This window comes from Mastigoproctus giganteus, chromosome 2, assembly GCF_048544385.1.
Source record: "Mastigoproctus giganteus isolate SK-2022 chromosome 2, ASM4854438v1, whole genome shotgun sequence".
In the NCBI taxonomy this organism is placed as follows: domain Eukaryota; kingdom Metazoa; phylum Arthropoda; class Arachnida; order Uropygi; family Thelyphonidae; genus Mastigoproctus; species Mastigoproctus giganteus.
In genome coordinates this window covers 146,445,845-146,469,122 of record NC_143576.1, presented here as the reverse complement: position 1 = coordinate 146,469,122, position 23,278 = coordinate 146,445,845, and the positions used below count along the sequence as shown (strand labels likewise).

General features: G+C 36.3%; 1 protein-coding gene across 1 annotated transcript in view; it reads left to right on the top strand.

The window, feature by feature from the left end:
* Positions 1–23,278, top strand: part of LOC150089644 (pseudouridylate synthase 1 homolog) — a 130,640-nt gene that overhangs the window by 15,373 nt on the left and 91,989 nt on the right. The window contains exons 3-4 of the mRNA XM_090390062.1: positions 8,301–8,416; positions 14,418–14,668. Of these exons, the coding sequence (XP_090246188.1) occupies positions 8,301–8,416; positions 14,418–14,668 (367 nt within the window). The remainder of the gene's footprint in view (positions 1–8,300; positions 8,417–14,417; positions 14,669–23,278) is intronic.

Genomic DNA, 23,278 nt, shown 5'->3' with positions numbered 1-23,278 from the left:
CTTGTTCAGATTGCGAACCTAAGGGGGCATAAATTCAAATTAATGAAAGACAGATGTAGAATAGATGTGCAGAAATTTGCCTTTAGCCAGCAGGTGGTTAATTGCTGGAACAAACTTCCATCTGATAGGTTAAATAAATTTAAGGAGGAACTGGACAGACATTTAGAGGAATGGTTGTGTGCATTTTTTTTTTTTTTTTTTTGGCTGATGCTGCATAAGCTCATACACATGCTTTCTTGCATCACATGCCACTACTACTACTACGAGAAACCAATCACGATCAACTGGTATTTCATTCACTTTAAGAAGTAGCCACCCTTGACATATCATTCTGCTTTGTCTCTCCTATTATCTCTTTCATGAATCTGTTCCACTTCATTGCCTGTGAGAGACTACCTGGATCTCCAACCTATTGCTGACTCTTGGATTCCCACACGTAGAGATTGTTGCAGACCTCTAGCTCCCTCCTAGGCATGTGAACTGTGGACTTAGCACAATACTTGAGATTAATGCTGGTACTTATGCCTTTCCACAGTTGTGAGATATTTGTGCTGATCGCTGGACAGTCATGAGTGGGAACTTTTGCTGACCTCCATTCCTTACTTGGAGGGAGGAGGAGTTGGCAAACTTTGGACTCCGAATACAAAGGTGGAAACATCCTGGCACTGGGGCATACTTCCTGCATGTGAGACCTGTTTTTTCTGGCTCTTCATCTTCAGAGGATATAAGTGCTTCACTGCTTTTTTTAAATACTAAATGCACGAGGCATAATTCCATATGGATTTAAATTAACTATATAATATCAGTGTAGATATACCATAGTTAACCCATAAAATTAAACTACATATGTAGTGTAAAGGCATAATTTTAATTATATCTCATATTGTGGCTGCCTTCACAACAAGATACCAGGTATCGCACTGCTTCGAATAAATAACAGTGCGATACCTGGTATCTTGTTGGGAAGCAGTGCGATAAAGAACTATATAATATTTAGAACTATATAATATCGCACTGCTTCGAACAAATAACACTTCTGTAGTAGAGAAGACTACTGTTATTTATTCTCAGTGGGCATCACCACCATATTATGGAATTAACTTTGCAACTGTGATGGCATGTTTGCATTACCAGGGTACCTGCCCACCCACCAATGAAAGGCCAACAAGCCTTGAAACGGTCACCAGGGGAGCCTGATATTCACAGAGTTTCCGAGAATAGGTAACAACAATCTTCTCTACTTGGGAAGCATTGCCTATTCGAGGAGTTTTTGAGTAGTGTGAGTTGAAGGAGCTATTGTCCCTTTCATTCTTCTACACCATTTCTTTTCTACTTCCTCTCCTACTATAACTTTCCCTCTACTTTTTGCTTTTCTAAGTCTAATGGGGACAAGTGAATAGTAGAGTTATTATCCCACATATATACAAACAAGCTTTGAAACGGTGCCATCTGGGTGGTGGTGGTGCCCACTGAGAATAAATAACAGTAGTCTTCTCTACTGTGTTACTTATTTGAAGTAGTGCAATACCTGGTATCTCGTTGTGAAGGCAGCCACAATATGAGATATTATTAATAACAATGCCTTTACACTGCATATGTAACTTAATTTTATGGGTTAACTGTGGTGTATCTACACCAATATTATATAGTTATTTATTGCTGCATGTGACTACATATGCAAAAGTTCCATGCTGTTTATTCCACTGTCACCTACAATAGCTTTAACTGTACTCTGCTGTTTTTTTTTTTTTTTCATTTGTTGACTTATCAGGGGGTGAGTTAGTTTCTGGGACAACCCTCCTTCTCCTCAAACTTACTTACCTGTCCTTCTAAACCTTGGTTAGACTGCAATATAGAGGTGTGAGTTTATTGTTAGTGGTCCACCTCCTTGTGGCAAGGGACAAGAACCAGGGAGGACTTCCTAGTATCATCTCTCCCTTTTTTTTTTTAAATGCAAACTATCTACAGTATGTAAGATAGGCAAAAAAAAAAAAAATTGAGAAAATTAGTAATTTGCATTTGTTATTTAAACATAAACTTTACAAGCATATAGCTTCGATGTAGCCTAGTTGTATTTAAAGAGCAGATTGAGCATTTGGTGGTTATACACTCTCCTTGTCAGTTGATACTTTTTGTGCTGAAAGGGAGGGATGCATGCCCTGCTCTGAAATTGTATGAATATTTGGTGACATTTACGCTATTTAGAAGCTAAAAGGAAAACAATTGAAACAGCTTTAATTAATGCATGCCACTGAAATCAATAAGGTTTTCAAGTATATATACGTGTTTGCTTTCTGGCTATTCAAACTCTCTTGGCTACTTTTAAAAGTTGCCAGGAGAGCCCGAAAACTTCTAATGCCGAGGGAGGTCTAACTGTATTAGTTCAATCATCAGTGGAATCTGCCCAAAGCTACAGCTTGGTTGTTGCAATCAACCAATGGCTGATCCATTGGTGGAGCCACAGCTTTATTTATATGTCCAAACAAATGAACAAAAAATAAATAAAATAAAATAAACGTTTTCTGTGAGACACTGTCAAATAATAAATGTGTCTGCTACTAATCAAGATCAAACTACACTGGGAAGATACTAAATAAAATCTCTGGGGGGAGCTTGTTGAAGTCATCAATTCAGTTACTCACTGATCTTTCGTTCCCTTTTGATACTATTATTATTCCACTGATGCCCTCAAGTCCATGATAACAGCATTTTGATTTGCATCATAAGTATACTTGGCATTAAAAATGCTAATTGTTTATGCCCTTTTAATTTCTGGAACAGTTATTTATTTTAGTTTTCAAAACATATTTATTATTAATTTTCATTTCTTATATATTCTATTAGGCAAATTAATTTTATTGGCTCATATTGCCCTCAATTTAACGGACCCCGATTTAATGGACAAAAAATTTCTTTCCTAAAGGAAAAATTTGGAACCTTTTTGGAGCCTGGTTTACAATGGATATTTTCTGTGACTGGTTCTTTAACCATTTTATTCCTGATGTGCAATGCTATCAGACAGATGTGCTGAAAATTCCTTCTCATGAAATAAAGACTGTTTTTCTGCTAGATAATGCACCTGCTCACCCTAATGCTGAGAAGTTAGTTAGCAGTGATGGTAGAATTAAATGTGTTTTTCTGCCTCCTAACACTACTTCACTGATGCAGCCGATGGATCAGGGTGTAATCTTTGCATGTAAGAGGTTGTATAAGAAGTTTTTGGAAGAGGTGATGGTTGTTTTGGAAGAAACAGAAGACACAGAAGAAGATACAAGAGGCACCAGGACACTGTAAAATTTACATGCATACAACATCAGATCTGCTATCTTCAACTTAGCAGCTACTACCTTGGTCAATGCTTGGAAGAAGTTGTTGTATGATGTAGAACCTGAAATGGACTTTGAGGGAGTTGAGGCTTCTAATTTTTGGGACACTCTTCTGAGGGTTGGCAGCAAAAATGCAACTGAGAATGATGGGGAACAGTGGCTCAAAAATGATGGTGATCCGGGCTATCAAATTTTTTATTTTTTGTTGTTTTTTTTTTTTTTTATGAAAATCCCAAACACGACAGGTATTATTAGAACCTATACTACTTAGTACCGTGCTTGGGTTGGAGTTTGAGAAGATGAAAGAAGATATTTGTTGACTTTAGACTTGAACTTCTGTAGACTGTAATTTGCAGGGAATGCATACAAAGGAAGGTTGTTCCAGAAAATGGCAGTTGAATGAATAAACAAGGAAGATGAAAAGTTGGTTCTGTGAGTTTGAAGTTGGACAGTAAATGGATGTTGTCTGGTAGCGGAATGTGTTCGGACTATTTTGAAAGAGATAGCTGGAATTATAGAAGCCATTTCAGAACAGTGCCCATGGAAGTATCTGTAGAAAAGGCATGGAGCAGAAACAGTACGTGTATGAGACAGCGAGTGGAGAGACTCTGTTAAAGATGAGTCATTAATTAATCTAACTGCCCTCTTCTGAATGGAATCTAGAAGCCTGAGAGAGGTTTTGGGGGCACCTCCCCAGATGTGGGAACAATATTCCATGGTAGGGTGGATTTGCGATTTGTATACAGTGAACAGCTGTTTGGAAGAAAAGTAATGTCGAGAGCGAAAGAGAAAACCAAGTTTTTTAGATGCAGAGGAAGCAATATTTGTAATTTGCTTGTACCAAGAGAGATTGGAAGTCAGGGTAATCCCCAAAAGAGATATATCATTTTGCCTAGAAATTGAAGTGTCACCAAAGATAAGCATAGGAGCGGAAGAATCCTTTTTGCGAGATATAAGACAAGACTGAGTTTTAGTATTGAAATCAACTAAGTTGTCTTTACCCCACTGGAGAATTACCTGGAGATTGGCATTTAAGGAATTGGTAGCGGATATTCGAGAAGTTGAAGTTGATTGAGCAGGGCAAAGTTTCTCAAAATGGAAAGTGGAATGCAACGTGCTATCATCGGAAAAACTATGGATAGGATTTCCAGTCAATGGAAGGTCATTAATATACAAGAGGAAAAGAGTGGGGGGTAGAACTGAACCTTGGGGGACACCAGCATTAGTGGAAAAGATCTACCATTACCCACAGTGAGCGATCAGAGAGAAAACTGGATAACCAATTGCAAAAAACAGTTGGCAAACCATAAGATGGAAGCTTGTTTAGGAGATCTTTATGCCAAACACGATTGAACACCTTTGAGATGTCAAGAGCAACTGCTTGTGTTTCCCCGAACTTTTTCATTGAATTTGTCCATAAATGGGTAACATAAACCAGAATATCACCAGTGGATCCTCACTGAAGGAATCCATACTGGCGATCATTGATCAGACGGAAGGTTTCTAGGTAGTTTAAGAGTTGGCGGTTAGTTGATTTCTCCATTACTTTAGAAAGAGTAGAAGTAATTTCAATGGGATGATAATTTGATGGGAGGGATTTGTCACCCTTTTTAGGAACTGGCTTGATATGAGCAAATTTCCAAGCAGAAGGAAAAACACCTTTGGAATAAGAAAGTGACAAAAGGTGGCAAAGAACAGGAGTAAGTTCAGGAGCACAGGTTTTGAGAACAAGTCGAGAAATACCATCGGGACCGGGAGCTTCCTTAGCGTGAAGATTCGTCAAAATCCTTCTGACATCCTTTTGATGGAAGACCACAGGAGGCATTGAATGGAGTGTGTTGGGAATGGTGGGAGGTGTTTTACCAAGATCATTGATACAGGAGTTGGAAGAAAGATAGGATGCTAGCAGGTCAGCTTTATCCTTGGCTGAAGTGACAACAGAACCATCTGGTTTTGGCAGAGGTGGGAGCAGAGAAAGGCAAAAGTTGCGACCAAGAAGTTTTGAAACAGTTGTTTGTTTGTTTGTTATTAGGTTTTTAGGAGCATTAGCAACTAAGCCATATTGCTCCGGGATATGCGGTGGTCATTCCCTGACCTTTCCGCATTCTCTGTATTTGGTGGTGACAGGCTCGAACCCTGGTCTAATCAAGAAGCGTGTGCTACGCACTGCTGCTCCTTCCCACCTGGCTATGGAGGCACTTTGAAACAGTAATCCGACCAAGGAAAAGAAGAAAAGAAATCTAGCAGGTCATCCCATTTTGCATTCTTGTAATGCCAAACAATATGAGGTTGGGAATAGCCATGAGATAAAGGCTCCATTGGAGAAGAGACAATCACCAAGTTGTGATCTGATTTGTCTAAAGAACCACTCACTTAGACCGTATACTTAGGAGGGTTGTTTATGAGAAAAAGATCAAGCGTGTTGGCTGCATGGTTAGGATTGTCCGGTATTCTTGAAGGTAAATGAATAATCTGTGCAAGGTCATTAGTAATTGCAAAAGCCTCAGCATCTCAACCAGCTGGGTCGGTGTGACTAGAAAATGGAAGCCAGCTGGGTTTTGTGAACATTAAAATCGCCAAGGAAAATTACCTCACTGTTAAGAAAGTTGGACTGGAGAAAGTCAAGTTGCAAAGAGAGGAAGTCAAAGAGCTCCAAGTGATTAGTGGAGTTGGGAGAACGGTAGAGACAACAGATGAATTTGACACAATGAGGTAGAGAGATTTTAAGCCAGAGACAATTCCAAATTACCAAGTCTCTGACAGGGAATATCAGAATGGACATATGCACAAGTACCACCTTTGAGGCAAAAGGAATCATAAAGCGAATAATATGAGCAACTGAGATGAGCAGTGGTCGAATCAACCGATAACGGAGATTCTGTCAGAAAAAGTACATGGGGTTTGACAGACTGCAATTGGAAATGGACATCATTGTGGTTAGAATTGAGACCAAGTATATTTGTGAAATGAATAGATCTTTTCACTGATAAGCTTACTTGAAACGTAACTGAAACTGATAAGCTTATGCCAAACTAAAACCTATTAGTTTGGCAGTTTATGGTGTATTCGACAGTAAGAAAAAAGTGGGGGGCACATGCTGTATGAAGTAATGAAATTTTTGAATATGCTGTACACATGGTAAGAATATACCCAGATCCTTGATATAACGTGACCTCGACAATACGCCCCGCATACACACTACTCAGACTCCCTCTAGTCACTATCTGGCAGCGTAGAGGTAACAAGATTATACACTAGCTGATCCGGAAGCCTCCTAAAGAGTTACCAATAGGTTCGGTCCAGTGTACTAACTAGCGGCCAGCCTGAAAATACCGTTTTAGAGCTGTACTCTCGAAATGTAAGGAAGGTTGGATCTCGCCATGATGTTCATCATAACCTCAAAAGTCATCAGTCATACTGCATGATGGAAGAGATGGGGAAGGGTTGACCGGAACTTAGCTCTGGAGACTAAACATGGGTTCCACCACTTCAAGCCTGCAATAAGCAAAGTGGTGGTATTTCACTGGTTGATGAGAGTCATCTACCACCTAGTATTCCCTGGTAACACAGAGGAATGCCATTCCTCCATGTGGTGTGGGTGCCACACCTCGACCCCTGCTTACGTTGGTTCACACCTGGGTGGTCACGCACAGTGTGCATTGTGCATGGAGGTTGTATGCAGGGTTACTAACAGTCACACCATCGTGAAGGTGCAAGAAGAGGATTTGGCTGTCACAGACTGTCTGGACTTCACTGAAATTGGGTCTACTTGAATATCACCCGAATATCAGTTCCATCAGCGTTTTAGACTCCCAGGTAGCAAGTACAGCTTGTCTGGCATATCTGAGAGAATGTCTGTGACAACCTCAAGGACCGTTCTGAGGTAGAGATTGCAGAAAATATTCTTCATGGAGAACAAGAGGACGATAATGATTACAGAGACGAAGAATCAGTTGCACCTCATCCTAAATTGTCTGTTATAAGACAACATAAGGATGACATCATACATTATATTGAATCATCATCAGACCCTGATGTGCTTCCTTATTATGACTATTTTAGAGAATTTCTGTCTACAGTAATAAGGAAGCAGCACCAAGGTGTAAGGCAACTGAAGCTTGATGATTTCTTCAAGACCACTTCATCAACTGGGGCTGTTTCACCAGAACCCTCTACCAGCAAGAAAATAACACCTCTCCCTCCATATGACAGTTGTTTCTGACTCTGAAAATTGTGATTCTTTCAATTAAGTTATTATTAATATTAAATATTATGTATCTTTTTTTAACATTTTTTAAATGTTTTTTATTCAGTGGAGTTTAAGAATTTTAAAGTATTTTTTTCCCTCTAAAATGGATTTAAATGAAAAAACTAATTTTCACATTGAAAACAACTTTGTGTGAGCTTTAAGAAAAAAAAAAAATAATAAAATAAAATAAAATAAAGTGGTGGAAACACTCCATTAGTTACATTGTATAGTTTTTGATGTGTTTAATTAAAATAAAGTTTGGTTCCTGTCATAAATTTAGTTTTATATTTTTAACAGATGTTTTAGTGACGTATATAAATTACTTAATGTACATTATAATAATATTTTATTCATACTTATACATTATAATAATATTTTAATACATCCTGTACTGTACATTGTAAGTTTGTTATTAATATATGTTTTTAAAGTACATTTGATTTAACAGACTTTCGGCAATAGCGGACACCCCTTCCCCCAATTAGTCCGTTAAATCGAGGGCCTACTGTATATAAATTATTACATATAAACATATAAAAAACCCAGAAATATATAAGTTTTTTATAAATATATATTATTATACTTAAACCATATGCAGTAAGTCACTTTGTTCATGTGATATAAATTATTAAGGTTGACTTTTTTGTGAATAGTTATGAAGATGCTACAAAGTCTTCAGTGTGTTACAAAGTCCTGTATTAATTTTGCTTACTTTTTATGCATAGACATTAGCTTCTCCGAGCACTATTCTTAAAGAGCAAGTACAACCCCGGTTATTTAGGAAAAGTAAAGTGGCTATGTGTCTTTGTTACTGTGGTTTGGGATATTATGGAATGCAATGGTATAGTATTATTTTGTTTATCTGTATTATGATACTTAATAACTGATCCAATATTTTGTTATATTTTAAGCTTTTTATGAGATTATTTTAATCTAAAAATTTCGTTTTTTGCTTGAAAAAATACATAATCAATCCTAAGAATACATTATATATAAGAAATAAATGCTAAAGCAATATTAGAATCATTTGTTCATGTGCTATATGTACCAGCTGTTATAATAAAAATGCTGACTATCAGCTGTTATTATTTTCATCATCTCTGACCACAGCAGAGCAACAAGGCAAATCAATGCAAGGCTTATTCAGTATCAACCTTTAACAAAAAAAAAAAAAAAAAAGAAAAAAAAAAGAGAGATAGACCATGTTATGTCCAGATACCTGGACATAACAATATAATTTTAATCTAAATTTACTAAAACCTTTCAAAGCTTAAATATGTCACTCAAATTCCCATTCAGATATCTGGTCTTCAGATTTCAGTCTACAAATGGAAGTCTTTCTCTCTAGAAATGCTTCTCTATATCATTCATTCACAGCACTTTTTTCCAACCTATTTGTATCCTTCCTTCAGTGAAATCTCCTTATGGGTGCCACAGGGAAATCCAAACCTGTATATGGTACACAAATTGTGGTCTAACCAAAGCCTTCTTCCTACTAGTAGAATTTCTGTACATCATAGTTAAAATAACATATGCTGTTACCATTAGTATTAGCAAATGATGCAAGGAAGCAAGCATATACAGTATCAGCCAAAAATAAAAGACACTTCCCACATCAGCTGGCCATCCCCTCTAATAATTTGTCTAATTTTTTCCTAAATTTATTCAAACTGTTTGTTTGTCTATCAACTTTCCACAAGCTGAAAGCAAATTTCTGTACATATATCCTGCAACCATCATTCCTCAATTTAAATTTGTCTCCTTGTGTGTGCTGTCTGAGTAAGAATAAGATGCTATTGGCATTTACTTAATCCATTCATTTAAACACCTTAATTAGATCTCCTCAACAGGTGCCTAGTTTCCAGGCATGGAAATTTACAGAACTGAAATCTATCTTGGTAAGAGAGTATCATTTAGTTCTCCTCATTAATCTTGTTGCTCTTCTCTGAACCCATTCCAACGGATTGAAATCCTTCCTAAAATGAGGCTTCCACACCTATATGCAATACTCAAGGTGTGGCTAAACCATTGCTTTATACAGTAGTATAATTACCTCCTTATCCCTGCTGATGCAATTCCTGTGTATCGTTGACAAAATCCTGAGCTGTCCTAGCAGCCCATCTACACTGCTCAATGAACTTCTTGTCTGACTGCACAATTATCCCCTTAACAAATCATGCTTATAACTTCATTTCAGTCTAGATGGTCCTGCATTACTTGTTTAACCAGGTGATTCAATTATTTTCACCTGAAACCGAAGTCATACTTCGTGTCTGTAATTACTCACCTCTCTCTTTGACCCCCCCCCTTTATGGATTGGGAAGTCCAAATCACACATCTCCAATCCTGACTCCCTGAATCCACGGATGCTCTCATAATTACGGCTAAATGTTTTCTTGCCTCTTTTTCTGCCTCTTTTAATATACAGTAGAGCATCAAAAATCTGAACGTCAATAATCCGAATGAGCCAGCATTTATTTATTTATTTTTTTAATGCTGGTGCCATAAAATAAGCCGCCTCCATAGCCAGGTGGGAAGGAGCAGCAGTGCATAGCACACGCTTCTTGATTAGACCGGGGTTCGAGCCTGTCACCACCAAATACGGAGGATGCGGAAAGGTCAGGGAATGACCACCGCATATCCCGGTGCAATATGGCCTTAGTTGCTAATGCTCCTAAAAACCAAAATAACAACAGCCATAAAATAATTGCAGTAAGCACCAGTTATTTTGATCACGTTTGTGAATAGAATTTTCATTTTATTAAATGGCAATTGTAATAAGCAAAAATTGAAGGACTATTATCAACAGGCTATAAAAATGAAGATATAAAGCACAAATTTATACTTTTTACATTATCAATTAACAAAATTAAATGATACGTGAAAATCTGAAGAATATTATTCAAAGGTTAGCAAAATAAAAAATAAATTTATGCTTACATACATAGCTTAATTAATATACATACAGTACATAAGTCAATGACATTTTTTTTGGGTTGTAAAATATAAAACAGTAAAAAAAGATAAGCATCAATTAACAACAAAGAACACAGCATGCAGAAATTGCAACTAACACGATACGCGCAAGTGAGATACAGAGTAAAATGTTTATGAAGTTTAGATATAGGAATGAAGAGATTCTGAATATTTACAGAGTTTTATTTTACCGTAACGAAGTTATGATCTACTTCTTTGTCTTTTAAAAGGAAGCAGAAATTTTTAACAGTTCAATCAAAGATTCAAATTTTAAACAGAGTTTCAAAGGGAGGAAGTGGGCCTTTGTTAGCAAGATTTTATGAGGTTGGAAAGTCAACCATAACAGAAATTAACAACAACAAGGAAAAAATTTTAAAGTTCACATTGAAACTTGACTCAGATGATGCAAAAAAAAACTATGACAACAGCTAATGACCTATCCCTCGAAGATGCTGTTTTTTGTTGTTGTAGTTGGGTTTGGGAGCATCAGCAACTAAGACCATATTACTCCGTGTATACTGTCTGTAAATTGCATGTTCTGTGCTCGATTTTCTGTTTGCTGGACAAAAAACCCGAAATTTCAGGGTGAAAAACCATGCTATCTCTGTCTGAGGCCAACTAACTCAGCCATGTTGTGAAAAAGGCCCATAAAAATTCCTCCCATCACTGATGGGACTCAAGCTCAGGTCTTTTACACCCACAGTGGGGAGAATGGTGATTCTACCAACTGTGCTACTCATGAGGGCTAGGTACGAGCAACAAACCTAATGCTGTCCAACTTAACTACGCTTGCTGAAAAGAATGAAAGATCTGGCAGCAAAGAAACAAAGTTCGAAAATGGTTACTGAGTTCAAAAATCCAAACAAATCAGAAGTCCAAACTACCCCCAGTCCCAATTAGTTTGGATTATTGACGCTCTGCTGTAATTGGATAGTCCCATCTATCCACCCTAGCTGCCTTTTTTATATTTAGCATCAATAATTTCTCTTTTACTTTTCCTCTCAATTATCAAAAATTCATTTCGCTCCCTGTTTGAATTTGATATACTCCTGATATCCCATTCCTAAAAACTTTGTCACACATGAACATTGATGCAAAATATATATTGTTTATACAAATTGATAGTTTATACATATAGTTTATAGATATCCTATGTATTTTTCCTCTCTGCCACTAGTCTCACCAGCTCATCTGTCATCTATTTAGGTCTAAATGGATCAACGTTACAAACTGCAAATTCTGAATGCTTCCCATTTAGAATTTGCAGTTTGTAATATCATCAGTTAGTCCCACTGAATAGAATTTAAAAACTATCTGAGACCATGAGCAAAATCCCTCTGAGGAAAACAAAATTCCTCCCTTTTACTTTTGTTTCTATTTTTATCTTTAAGTAGATCCCACATGAATATGCTTTGATCACTGTTACCTAATAGTCATTTTTCTCGATATTCTTACTGCAAGAAGAGTACTGCTGATAATCAGATCAAGAGTATTGCTTTCTCTTATTGTCTTTCTAACATACTGCTGTGTGATTGACAAACCCACAAGTTCCTGTCATTATCTGGAAAGTCAAAATCCACTGTCTATAAGGCATTCTGTTTTTTTGGCCCACTCTGTTGGTATAGTTGTTTGTTATACCCATCACAATCATTTAGCCTATAACACACTGATATTATCTTTTGTTTTCTCACTTCTTATGTCACACCAGACTACTACAACATTGCACTGGCCATCCATGTCAGCTGGATGCACTGCTGTAGATTCTGTGTTCTTTTTAATCAAGAGCATAACTTCTCCCCCCCCCCCAACATGGCCTGTCTGTTGGGGATGCTTTTGCTGATCTCTGTCATGTGTAGCGTGAGGAAGCTGTGCTTCCAGTCACCTTTTAGACTACTAAATTCCATCAAAAAAAAAAAAGTTCGGTCAAAAGAAGTAAAGTGATTTACTCCATTACTCTCTTTCTGTCTAGAAAGACAGGAACATGTCCAGTAGCAATAAATAATGCTGTTGTAAATCTTTATTTGCATGATATTATCTGTACAATATTATAAATAGATGACAGGATTGCCAGAGGTCGGCTAGGACTGCCTAGTACAATAAATTTTACAAAAATAATAAATATAAATCCTCTCACTTTGTGTTGTACCTATCATATTCAGATGCCACATCTCTTATGTCTTATGTACCGTCTCTTATGTTACCATGTCTCCAATATTCCTATAATGTTTTCATTTGATGTTTCAACCAGTATTTAAAATACATGAAATTTTTTACTATACCCTTAGCATTAGTGTACACACATCATACATGTACCTGTTTTTTGCTCTTAGTTAACCTAACACAACCTGTGTATTTGCTAGGCTAGTCTTGAGAACCTCCAGCAGGTCCAGTGACATCTTCCTTTCCAATGTACCACATGTCCTAATAGAAGCAGTGCAAGAATCTCTTTGACCTCTGCCTGTAGCTGCTGTTATCTATTAGTCTGTATATTGCCCTCCCCAAAGCTGCTAGTTTTCTGGCTCACCTAACACTGCTTCAATAGTATCAGCAAATATTCTTGCACCCATTCTATTTATGTGTATCCCATCTCTGTAAACATACTCTCTCCTGTTAATAAGCACAGACCAAATAACCAAACTCAAGTAAACTTCAAGCATTGTACATAAAGGTATTGCTAATTCTTATTTTTAAATTACTCTTTGTTTTTTTTATTGATTAACAGCAATTACAGCTACTCATGTCTTTAATTTGGTGATGAAATATATTGAAAATTTGATTTTCTTGAAAGATATTTGAGAATATCTTCTATTTGAGAAAATGGTAAATGTCAGGAGTTAATATTATAACTTAAGTATTAAAAAAAAAAAAAAAAAAAAAATCCATATGCAAAGTAGTATTTTAAATCTGACTCTGCAGTGTGCTGTGTTATATCAACTTGTTATTTACATTAGCTTGAATTGAATGGCAAAAGTTTCTAGTCATTCACTAACAGTATACCATTGATGATGCTGATACATTCAGCTAATGTTTATTCTTTTAAGTTGTTTTTAGTGTTAGTACTTAAGATGATTATATAATCTGCCCTAATTTAACGTATATTTGCTTTATAATACTATAAACCATTTTTAAAACTGAAATTATTTGGTTGAGCAGTTGTTTTTTAGGTATTTTAATTTATCTTCATTTGTAATTATATCCCTTCAAACTGCCCCCTTCACATATGTTGTGAACTTACTTTAATACAATGACCAATTTGGATGATGATGACTATTCACATGTTTCAAGTCTGGTATTATTGATTTCTTTATAGCATCTCTGTAGTGCCTGCTTAAAACAATTAAGAATTTATTTTAATTCCATTTACTTAAGACTTTTTGATATAGCTGGAAAAGGACATTAGCCATTCATACTAGATAACTGAGGAAGAAAGGACACTAAAAAATCATGTCGATAATTAAGTAAATTTAACATGTTATGTGTTTACTAAGTGTACCCACATACCAAAGTGTATCTACTTATCATTAGCAATGTTTATGGATTCTATTTTAAATTTGCTATCAAAACAATGTCTTTTACCTCCATAGTTTTTTTCAGCCATTGTGCTCTCAACATCAGTTCTGAGGTATGATAACAGGATCCATAAATTTTACCAAATTAGGAAAATATATTACTTTGTATTCATGTGCTTTTGTAGTATATATTTTTTTCTTGGTAATTAAGACTTTTTTTTAATTGTCAGCTTCTATTTTGCATGTCAATTAAAAATTAATGATGCTTTAATATACTTTTAAAATAATTATAGATATTTGTATTATTTACCTGCTGAATTAAGGTACTAACTGTATTTGCCTATTTTTCATATATAGTAATAGGGCTCCTGAATCGACATTTAAGACAATTGAAGAAGATCTTTTTGAAGCTATGTATAAGGCCAGTGTTATCTCTGAAGGTGATGTTAAGAATCCATGGAAAATGAGTTTTCAGCGAGCTTCGCGTACTGATAAGGGTGTATCAGCTCTTAGGCAGATAGTATCACTGAAGTTGTCACTGTCAAAAAATATGAATGATTTGGTGGAAGAAATCAATAAGCATTTAAATCCCCAAATCAGAGTTCTTGGTAAGTATTTTAGGAAACAAAATTAATTATTTTGACTTTAAGCAAGTTGAAGCGAGCTTAAGCCTGTGGGATGGACATCTCTGGTTAACCCAGTATCCAATGCATGGGCTGCATGCAACCCATTCCTTCCACTATGCAGCCCTGTGTGTGTGTGTGCACATAGGATGTGCATGCGTGCATGTGCGCATGCAAGTCTCGTGTTCTCCAAGTTTAAAACTATTGTCACAAAATGTATTTTGTGTTGATTTTTGAAAATATTAATTTTTAATAATATTTGATTTTCCTGTGAAATTTTATGTATCTTCCTCATATTTAACAATATTATTGTAAGCATATAATAAAAATGTTATTAATAAACAGCAGATAATATCCTTGTAAAAATCTTGGTGTACACATTACTCCATTTTTGGTTTATATTTATCACTGAGACTGGGCTTATAACTCTCATTGGCCATTATATCATAAAGACATTTCAAGAGGCATGAGGAATGTAATATTATCTCACAGCAGTGAAATTACATTGTTTTTCTTCATAAATAAACATAATTACTATTTGTGTTGCACTGTGCAACTTCATAAATTCATATCAAACAGAGAAATAATAGCATAAATAAGTGATACAAGACAAGCATTAAGAAAAATTCAGTATGTCTTTCATGGCCAGAAGTGACATGTTTTTCACAATTAGGCTTTGTGACATGTGGAACAGAGCTGACAAAAAAAAAAAAAAAAAAGTAAGAAATATTGATTTTTTCATTTTTGTAATGAGTAATCACTACGTGGGTTTGGTACTATAATAAGTACATAGTATACTACACTATTTACTTATCATACTAAATACATGGGTTCAGCACTATAATAATAAAAAAAAGTCGGTGGCCTCCCATGAGTCAATTTTTTTTTCTTTTAACATTATAGCAGTTAACATATTTGATTAAAAAATGTATTTGATAATATATAAGAAAACAGTAATTTCTTTAAAACTAAAACTTAGTTCTAAGTTCTGATATATTAAGTTCAGTTCAACAATACAAGAAAAAGTACTGATGCAATAAAATATTCAGTGTTGTCACTAAAATAGCTTTCGTGTACTTTTTTTTACATCATGCACCTGGGGGAGGCAGTTCTATTTGCCTAGCACAGTGAAGTTTCAACTACATTGAACATTGCAACAGTCAAATTTTGTTCTATTCAGTGTGAAATTTGACTTCAGTCAAATTTCACACTGAATAGAACAAAATTTTCATTCAGTCATATCAAAAGGATGAAATAAAGTATCAGGATACAGAGGGCACTTGTGCACAGTATGTCAGACTATTTTAGCAGCTGTTGTGTGATATTAGTGGCAAGTTACTGTTGTGGATAAAGGGATGGTTGATTGCAGAAGACAGAGGGTGGTTATAAATGGGCACTACACTTCTTGGACTGATGTTATTAGTGTAGCCCTCTGTTTTCAGATAAGTGGTGGGCCCCTTACTGTTTTCAGTTTTTATTAATGATATTGATGAAGGCATATTATACTTATTATCTTATTTTGCAGATGATACTAGGGTTGGAAGGTTGTTAATGATAGGAATCAAGGTGTACTGTTGCAACGAGACCTAGAAAAATTAGGCAGATGGGCTGAGTAGTAGCATTTGAAGTTTAACATTGATAAATGCAAGGTACTGCATGCAGGTAACAGTAAACCCAGAATAACATATTAAGTAGTACTACCCTCAAAGAGGTGGAAAATGTAAGAAACATAATAATTGAACAGTCTGAGTTCCCCAGTCCTCTTGTACAGTCTGACATGAAGTTTCTAAACAATGCAGACTGGCTGCTAAACAGTTCATGGGTTTTCATTAGGATCTGCGGGTGTTCCATGATATTTAGAATGTTTTAGCCCAAGAAAGAGGAAGACCTGAAGATTTTGTTAAAATGAAAAGATATACAGGGTGATTCAGAAGGAATAGTAAATATTTTGGGAGGTTATAATATAGATTATTCTGAGTAAAAAAAGTTAATATAAACATGTGCCCAATTCTCAATGGATATGGAAATACTACTGTTTGAAACTTGCATGCACAAAGCCATTATGGGAGGTATTAAAGAACAATAAGTGACTTATTGTTTGTAGTTATTGACTTTTTGAATGATAAAAAACATAAATAATTGACAAATTTTTTACAATTTGCAATAAATGTTACAAAATCCCACTGCCATTCTACTGGAATGAGCAGCAGCCTGGAAAACAAGATTCAGGGGATTTCAGAGACTTCTGGGAGTCATTGTGGTACAAGTAAACACATGGGTTGTGTTAGGATAGATAAGAATAGGAACAGGTGCATGTATACTTGTGTGTACACCAATGCTAGGAGTTTAGTAAATAAATTTGATGAATTTGAGGTCTTGGTCAAAACATCAAAGTCTGATATTGTTGGGATATCAAAGACGTGATGTCACACAGATATAAGGAATGCAGAACTGTAATTTTGGGAGTACAATATGTACAAGAAGGATAGACAGGATAGGAAGGGAGGAGGGGTTATGCTATTAGTTAAGAAACACATAAAATCCAAGGAGGTACAGCCAGTCGGCATCACTGGTCAGTGCAGTGTTGAGTCAGTTTGGTGTGACATAAGCACTGGGAAATCAAAATTTGAGAGTAGGAGTGTGTTATAGGCCTAATGAATCTGATGAGTATAATAAAAAACTGTACAGGAAAATAGAGTGGGCCAGTAAATCAGAGAGTCTTATAATGGAGGATTTTAATTTCCTAGATATTGACTGGAATTTGTGAGTTGATCACACACACACACTAGCAAGGCTTTTATGGATTTATTGGATGATTGTTTTCTACATCAGCATGTTTGGTAGGCAACTAGAGGGAGTAATACTCTTGATCTGATTATCAGTAGTGATTCTTCATGCATTAAACATCTGCAGATAAAGGAACCACTAGGTGGCAGTGATCACAGTGTGCTGAAGTGGGATTTACTCAAAGAGGTAACTACTATCAAGGGTAAAGGGAAGGGTTTTTGCTTTCGTAAAGGCGACTACGATGGTCTGAGACAGTATTTAAATTCTGTACGGTGGGACCAACTGATGATGTTAACAACAGCAAATTCAAAATGGGAAGCAATCAAAGAATTAATCTTGGAAGCTACTAGGCTTTACATACAAACTAAGAAATATTGTTCAAGTTTTAGGCCTAAATGGATGTCAGATGAACTAATGAGACATGTGGCAGAGAAGAAAAATGCATGGGATACGTATAAATTAATAGGTGACATGGAAGCCTACGATAGATATAAGCTGGTCTGTAACTAGGTCACAAAGGAGGTTAGGCAAGAAAAGGCAGATTATGAGAAATCTTTGGCAAAGGATGCAAAGAAAAACAGCAAAGAGTTCTTTACCTGTGTAAACTCTAGAAGGAAGGGGATAAATCAGATTGGTCCACTGGATATCGATGGTTCAACTGTTGATGATCCTGCTCAGGTGGCTAACAAACTAAATGAATATTTTACATCTACATTCAAACATAAGTAGTTATTCAGAGAGAGGAATGCCAGAGGTGAACTAAACTCTGGCAGTGAGGTAGATGATTTTGTAATAACTAAGAGGAAAGTGGAGGAGAAATTGTTGAAGATAAACATAACAAAGGAACCTGGGGTGGATGGGATCTATCCAGTCATATTAAAGGAGGCAGCAAAGGAAGTAAGCAAACCCTTACCCATAAATATAAGAGCTTCCTTGGACTCAGGGGAGAGGTACCCATGGACTTTAGATGTGCAAATGTGACCCCAATCCACAAAGGAGGATCAAAGGGCAACACAAGTAATTATAGACCTGTTAGTTTAACTTCTGTTCCAGGGAAATTAATTTGGAAAATTAAATGCACTAGGCATAATCCTTATAGGTTTTGATAATTAACTATATAATATCGGTGTAAATACACCATAGTTAACCCATAGATTTGAGCTACGATTGTAGCATAGAAGGCATCGTTTTAATTGTATCTCATAATGTGGTTGCCTTCACAACAAAATAGCTACTATTGAATTACTTCAAATAAATAACGCTTCTCTAGTAGAGAAGGCTACTGTTATTTATTTTCAGCGTACCACCACCCAGACGATTGTTTTGAAGCTTTTTGGCTTCGTCATCAGTGGGCGGGTAGGTAATACAACAAGCCATCTCAGTTGCGAAGTTATATCCACATTATGAGAGATGCCAGGAGGGTGTGGTGGTAATGTATTTGGAAAATTAAATGCACTAGGCATAATCCTTATGGGTTTTGATAATTAACTATATAATATCTCGGTGTAAATACACCATAGTTAACCCTTCTACGCTACAATCGTAGCTCAAATCTATGGGTTAACTATGGTGTATTTAAACCGATATTATATGGTTAATTATCAAAACCCATAAGGATTATGCCTAGTGCATTTAATTTTCCAAATACATTACCACCACACCCTTCTGGCATCTCTCATAATGTGGATATAACTTCGCAACTGAGATGGCTTGTTGTATTACCTACCCGCCACTGATGACGAAGCCAAAAAGCTTCGAAACGATCGTCTGGGTGGTGGTACGCTGAAAATAAATAACAGTAGCCTTCCCTACTAGAGAAGCGTTATTTATTTGAAGTAATTCAATAGTAGCTATCTTGTTGTGAAGGCAACCACATTATGAGATACAATTAAAACGATCCCTTCTACGCTACAATCGTAGCTCAAATCTATGGGTTAACTATGGTGTATTTACACCGATATTATATAGGGAAATTAATGTAGGCACTGGTTAAAGAAGCACTGCAGGATCATCTAGACAAGACTTCAGTTATAGCTGGGACACAGCATGGGTTTGTTAAGGGAAAGTCTTGTCTGACCAGTTTGATTGGATACGATGATGTGGTCACAAAGCAACTGGATGCAGGGAATAACTTTGATATCATATATTTGGATCATAGAAAGGCTTTTGATACTGTTGCACATGGAAGACTGCTACACAGATTGGAGCAGTGCGGCATTGGATGCAAATTGCTGCTATGGATAAAGGGATGGTTGAGTGGGAGAAGACAGAGAATGGTAATCAATGGACACTACTCTTCATGGACTAATGTTATTAGTGGAGTCCCTCAGGGTTCAGTTTTGAGTCCATTGTTGTGTTCTGTATTTATTAATGATATCCATGATTGTACACTTGATATAGATGAAGGAAAGGAAAGGAAAAAACTGACTAGAGTAAATAATACAAAGGTCTTTGAGTTAACAGAAGAGGAGAAAAACCAGTATGTACTGGAAATTAAGAACAAGTTTGGGCTTCTGCAGACTGCTCAGGACCAAGATATCGACGAGAAATATTACAACTTTCTGAAAGTGATAAAGCCCAAGAAACCTATAGGGAAAAAGAAATCCAAAGAAGAAAAAATTAGTCAAGAAACACTTGATATGATGAACTGAAGGCGAAAAATGAAGAGCAAGATAAATACTAACAAGGAAAAAATTGAGTATACTGAGTTATGCAAAGCCATTAGAAAGAGACAGAGAGGACATAAGAAGATTTAACACAAGAAAAGTAGAACAAGCATTAAAGGAAAACAAAGGATTTAAATCAGCAGCCATGAGCAGTAATACAGAAAGACAAATGATACTGAAACTGAAGAATAGCAATGGTGTACATATAAACAGCAGAGAAGGCATAATTCAAATAGCAGAAGACTACTATAGAGAATTATACAAGGAGCGAGGGAATGATGCCAGCAGTGGGGAAGATGAAATGCAAAGTAGCAACACATATGACATACCCAATATTCTTCCTGATGAGGTAGAACATGCATTGAAGAAAATGAAGAATCAGAAAGCCTCGGGGAAAGATGAAGTTACTACAGAGTTGTTAAAATTGGGAGGAAGAGACATAACACAAAACTGGCAAGATTCTTCACAAAGTGCATTAGAAAAGGTGTGATGCCTAAGCAGTGAAATAATGCAATCATAGTTTTGCTGCATAAGAAAGGAGATAAATCAGAAATTGGAAATTATAGACCAATTAGCTTATTATCCCACATCTACAAGTTGTTCACAAGGGTCATTACTAATTAACAGATTAGAAAGAATACTTGATGAGAATCAACCAAAAGAGCAAGCTGGCTTTAGGACAGGATTCTCAACTATGGATCACCTTCATGTAATATCACAGCTAATGGAGAAAGCAAATGAATATAAAACACCATTATGCCTGGCATTTGTGGATTATGAAAAGGCAATTGACTCCATACAGTATAAGGCAATATTTCGGACACTGGAAAGACAAGGCATAGATACTCCACATATTATGATTTTGAAGAAAATATATGAGAGTGCTACCTCCTTTATTAGACTAGACAAAGACAGTAGGAAATTTAAAATCGAGAAAGGAGTTCGGCAAGGAGACACAATATCTCCGATGCTGTTTACTGCTGCCCTTGAGGAAGCTTTCAGAAGATTAGACTGGTCGCTGAAAGGAGTCAATGTGAACAGAGAGTACCTAAACCATTTACGATTTGCAGATGACATTGTGGTCATAAGCCACGATCCCAAAGAATTAGAGGAAAATCTTAATCAGTTATGCACAGTTAGTAAGGATTTTGGACTAAAGATGAATATGGCTAAAACAGAAGTAATGATGAACAAGTATGCCACAGAAAGGAAAATTATGATTGAAGGATTGAAGGAACAGTAATTGAAAAGGCGGTGTCAAAAAGTTATCTGGGACAAGTTATTAGCTGTAATAATGATAAATGGCTGGAAGTCAAGAGAAGAATAAATTTTGGATGGATAGCATTCAGGAAATATAGTCACATACTGAAGAGCAATATCCCAGTTTGTCTGAAACATAAAATAATGAATCAATGTATACTTCCCACCATGACTTATGGAAGTGTAACTTGGGCACTCACCAAAAGAATGGAAGAGAAGCTGAGAACTACACAGCAAAGAATGGAACAAATTATATTGGGAATAAGACTGTTAGATAAGAAGAGAAACACATGGATTAGGCAGAAAACTCAAGTAAAGGACATTCTTATAAAAACTAAAGAACTAAAATGGTCTTGGGCAGGACACATAGCTCACATAGCTCGGAGACATGATGACAGATGGACTAAGAAAAAACAGAATGGTACCCAAGAGGAGCTAGAAGAAAACCTGGAAGACAAAGGCGGAGATGGATACATGAAATTCATGAGTTTGTGGGTAGTAAATGGATGGCCAGCTCAAAACAGAAGGAACTGGAAAGTTGCTGGAGAGGCCTTCATCCTGCAGTGCATTGAAAATTGCTGATGATGATTGATGATGGTATATCAGACTTAATGTCCAAGTTTTCAGGCAATACGAAGGTTGGCAGAGTTGTTAATGACAGTAAGCTGCTACAACAGGATCTAGAAAAGTTGAGCAGATGAACTGAGAGGTGGCAAATGAAGTTTAACATTGACAAATGTAAAGTACTACATATGGGAAGCAGTAACTCCAGAGTAACGTATCAACTCTGTGGTACTACACCGACATTGCAGAGAGTGAAAAGGACCTGGGGGTAATTGTGTAGGCAGATATGAAGTTTTCTGAGCAGTGCAGATGGTCTGCATGAGTAGGTCTTGGTGTCTTGTCTATGATATACAGCAATTTTTCTAGCAGGGATAAGGAGGTAATTATCCCCTTGTATAAGGCTATGATCAGGCCACACCTTGAGTACTGTATGCAGGTCGGGAGGCCTCATTTTATGAAGGATGTAGAGCTGTTGGAATGAGTACAGAGAAGGGCAACAAGATTAGTGAATGGAACAAAGGGTTGCTCTTATGAAGAAAGGCTTAAGTTTTGTAGATTACAGTGTTTGGAGACTAGGCACCTGCGAGGTGATCTGAATAAAGCCTTGAATGGTTTGAGCATGCTCAATGCTGATGGGATTCTTCCTGTTGATCAGAATAATCACCTGAGAGGGCATAAATTCAAATTGTGGAAAGACAGTTGTAGGATAGATGTGGAGAAGTTTGCCTTTAGCCAGTGGGTAGTTGATTTGTGGAACAGACGTCCATCTTTTGTTGTTGAAGTTGATAGCCTAAATAAATTTAAGGCCTGAGCTGGACAAGTATTTGGAACGAACGGAGAGGTGAAATCGGAGATTTTTTTTTTTTTTTGGCTGATGCTGCATAATTTTGCTTTCTTGCATCGTGGGCCTCTACTAATGCTAATGCTATTTTGGGAGGTTATAATACAGATTATTCTGAGTAAAAAAGTTAATATAAACATGTGTCCAATTCTTAATGGATAGAGAAATACTGCTGTTTAAAACTAGCATGCACAAAGCCATTATGGGAGGTATTAAAGAACGACAAGTTACTTATTGTTTGTATTTGACTTTTTGAATGATACAAAACACAAATAATTGACAAATTTTTTACAATTTGCAATAAATATTAGAAAATTCCACTGCCAACCTCAGTACACTTTGAATTGTTGTTGTAATACGGCATGTTGATCTGAAGTTGTCTTGGCATTCCTTTATGAGGACAGCAGTATCCAAATTTCAAGCAAGCAATTTGTCTCTCTATTCACTTTTTCTGTGTATACTACACTTTTCATCCAT